Genomic DNA, 3756 nt, shown 5'->3' with positions numbered 1-3756 from the left:
CCGAGAGGGATATTGATTTCTGCATTGATCTGGTTCCGGGCACTCAGCCCATTTCTATTCCTCCATATCGTATGGTCCTGCCGGAGTTGAAGGAGTTAAAAGAACAGTTGCAGGATTTGCTTGAGAAGGGTTTCATTAGACCCAGTGTGTCTCCTTGGGGTGCGCCGGTGTTATTTGTCAAGAAGAAGGATGGGTCAATGAGGATGTGTATTGATTACCGGCAATTGAACAAGGTAACGGCCAAGAATAAGTATCCACTGCCGAGGATTGATGATTTGTTCGACCAGCTTCAGGGTGCCAGGGTATTTTCCAAGATTGACTTGCGATCTGGTTACCATCATTTGAGGATTAGGGCATCCGATGTCCTTAAGACAGCTTTCGGCACTCGGTATGGGCATTATGAGTTCTTGGTTATGTCATTCGGGTTGACAAATGCCCCAGCAGCCTTCATAGACTTGATGAACCGAGTGTTCAGGCCTTATTTGGATTCATTCGTGATAGTGTTCATTGATGATATATTGATATACTCCCGCAGCCAGGAGGAGCACGAGCAGCACCTTAGAGTGGTTCTTCAGACTCTGAGGGATAGTCAGTTATATGCTAAGTTCTCGAAGTGTGAATCCTGGTTGGGTTCAGTTGCATTTCTGGGTCGTGTTGTATCAGTTGAGGGTATTCAGGTAGACCCAAAGAAGATAGAGGCAGTCAAGAACTGGCCTAGACCAGCATCAACTACAGAGATTCGGAGTTTCTTGGGGTTGGCAGGCTACTACCGACGGTTTGTAGAGGGATTTTCATCTATTGCAGCCCCGATAACCAGATTGACTCAGAAGGGTGCCCAGTTCAGATGGTCGGATGAGTGTGAGGCAAGCTTTCAGAAGCTCAAGACAGCTCTGACTACGGCACCGGTGTTGGTTTTGCCCAAAGGTTCAGGGCCCTATATAGTCTATTGTAATGCTTCCCGTGTTGGGCTTGGAGCAGTGTTGATGCAGGATGGCAAGGTCATTTCCTATGCTTCGAGGCAGTTGAAGATTCATGAGAAGGACTATCCAGTGCATGATTTAGAGTTAGCAGCCATTGTTCACGCATTGAAGATTTGGAGGCATTATTTGTATGGCGTGGCGTATGAGGTGTTCACTGATCACAAGAGTCTTCAGTACTGGTTCAAGCAAAAGGAGTTGAATTTGAGGCAGAGGAGGTGGTTGGAGTTGTTGAAGGATTATGATGTCACCATTCTTTATCATCCGGGGAAGGCCAATGTAGTTGCCGATGCTTTGAGTAGGAAGTCAGCCAGTAGGGGCGAGTTTGTGTGCCCAATATGGATGGGCTTCGGGAGTTGATTTTGGAGGAGGCCCATAGTTCCAGGTACTCTAATCATCCACCGCCGCGAAGATGTATCAGGATTTGCGGCAGCATTATTGGTGGCGTAGAATGAAGAAGGATATCATAGCATATGTGGCTCGTTGTTTGAATTGTCAGCAGGTTAAGTACGAGCATCAGAGGCCTGGTGGTTTATTTCAGAGGATTGAGCTTCCCGAGTGGAAGTGGGAGCGGATTACTATGGATTTCGTTGCTGGACTTCTGTTGACTCGGAAGAAGTCCGATGCAGTATGGGTTATTGTTGATAGGCTGACCGAGTCAGCACATTTCATTCCTGTGGCAGTCTCCTAAACTTCTGAGAGGTTAGCTGAGATTTATATCCGGAAGATTGTACGGTGTGACCGTGTCTATCATTTCGGATCGGGGTACGCAGTTTACCTTGCGCTTCTGGAGAGCGGTGCAACGAGAGTTGGGCACACGGGTAGATTTGAGCAGCATTTCATCCCCATACGGACGGGCAGTCCGAGCGGACTATTTAGATTTTGGAGGATATGCTCCGGGCTTGTGTTACTAACTTTGGAGGTTTGTGGGATCAGTTCTTGCCTTTAGCGGAGTTGCCTACAACAACAACTACCAGTCGAGCATTCAGATAGCTCCTTATGAGGCTTTATATGGTAGGCGGTGTCGGTCTCCGATTGGATGGTTTGAGCCGGGAGAGGCTCAGTTGTTGGGTACAGATTTGGTTCAGGAGGCCTTGGACAAGGTCAAGATCACTCAGGATAGGCTTCGTTCAACTCGGTCTAGGCAAAAGAGCTAGGCAGATCGTAAGGTTCGAGATGTAGCTTTCATGGTTGGTGAGCGGGTATTGCTCCGAGTGTCGCCTATAAAGGGCGTGATGAGATTTGGGAAGAAGGGCAAGCTTAGCCCTAGGTTCATTGGTCCGTTGAGATTCTTGATCGAGTGGGAGAGGTGGCTTATAGACTTGCATTGCCGCCTAGCTTATCAACCGTGCATCCACTTTTCCATGTATCCATGCTTAGGAGGTATCACGGCGATCCAGCCCACGTGTTAGATTTCAGCACTGTCCAGTTGGACAAGGATTTGTCTTATGAGGAGGAGCCGGTAGCTATTTTGGACCGGCAGGTTCGTCAGTTGAGATCCAAGAGTTTCCCTTCTGTTCGTGTTCAGTGGAGAGGTCAGCCTCCTGAGGCATCGACCTGGGAGTCCGAGTCTGACATGCGGAGTCGTTATCCTCATCTTTTCCCCGACTCAGGTACTTCTTTCTTTTGTCCGTTCGAGGACGAACGATTGTTTTAGAGGTGGAGAATGTGACGACCCAAAGGGTCATCACTTATTTCTTCTCATTCATTCTGTGCTTCCGAGGCCTTGAAAACCTCATTTGGGGTTGCCTCGATTTGTGTGCGCAGTCCGGGCGCGTAGCCGGAAAGCTTAAATATGAATTCTGTGAGAAAAATGCTAAATTTTTATATTAATATGAATAAATTTGACTTCTGTCAACATTTTGGGTAAACGGACCCGGACCCGTGATTTGACGGTCCCGGTGGGTCCATAGGAAAATATGGGACTTGGGCGTATGCCCGGAATCGAATTTCGAGGTCCCAAGCCCGAGAAATGAATTTTTGTGTGAAATTGTTTTCTGGAATTAATTAAGGAAATTGGAAATGAAATTTGATTAAAAGACTATGGTATCGGGCCCGTATTTTGGTTCCGGTGCCCGGTACAAGTCTTGTATATGATTTAAGCACTTTCTGTAAAGTTTGGTTGAAAACGGACGTCGTTTGACGTGTTTCGGACTTAAAATGGAAATTTGATGTTTTATGAAAATTTGGAAGGAATCATGAGTTTTGAGGCTTGATTCGATGTATATGATGTTGTTTTGGCGAATTGATCGCACGGATAAGTCCGTAGGATGTTTTTGAGGTTGTGTGCATATATGGTTTGGAGTCCCGAGGGCTCGGGTGAGTTTTGGATAGGTGTCGGAGTGCATTTTGAACCTTGGGAAAAATCTGATATTCCCAGTCCTGCAATCTTCGCATTTGCGAAGCAGGGCTCGCAAATGCGAGTTTTCCACCGCAAAGGGGTCAAGCCAGCTGGGATTGCAAATGCGACCTCTTGGTCCGCAAATGCGAAGTCGGGCCTATCGCAAATGCGACACATTAGCTCGCAAATGCGAAAGTTCCCAGATCCTTCAGAGTTCGCAAATGCGAACTCACCTTCGCATTTCCCAAGCCTGCAGGGTTCGCAAATGCGAACCCACCTTCGCATTTCCCGCATCTGAGGCCTGCATATTTTACACTTAGCCGAATTTTTGAGCCATTTTAACATTCTTTCAAAACACAAACCTCTTTGGGCGATTTTCCAAGAACAAGACTTCTTCCAAATCATTTGTAAGTTGGTTTTTATTCATTTCTTTCAATC

At 46.9% G+C, this 3756-nt stretch overlaps 1 protein-coding gene across 1 annotated transcript; it reads left to right on the top strand.

Moving 5' to 3' along the window:
- On the top strand, nt 204–611 carry LOC109222977 (RNA-directed DNA polymerase homolog; the record flags this gene model as incomplete). The annotated part of the gene is made up of 1 exon (XM_019387255.1): nt 204–611. A coding segment is annotated over exon 1 (408 nt), but the record flags the coding sequence as incomplete, so codon positions are not given.

The sequence above is a fragment of the Nicotiana attenuata genome, chromosome 2, assembly GCF_001879085.1.
Source record: "Nicotiana attenuata strain UT chromosome 2, NIATTr2, whole genome shotgun sequence".
Lineage (NCBI taxonomy): Eukaryota > Viridiplantae > Streptophyta > Magnoliopsida > Solanales > Solanaceae > Nicotiana > Nicotiana attenuata.
This window is presented reverse-complemented; position numbering and strand designations above follow the sequence as displayed.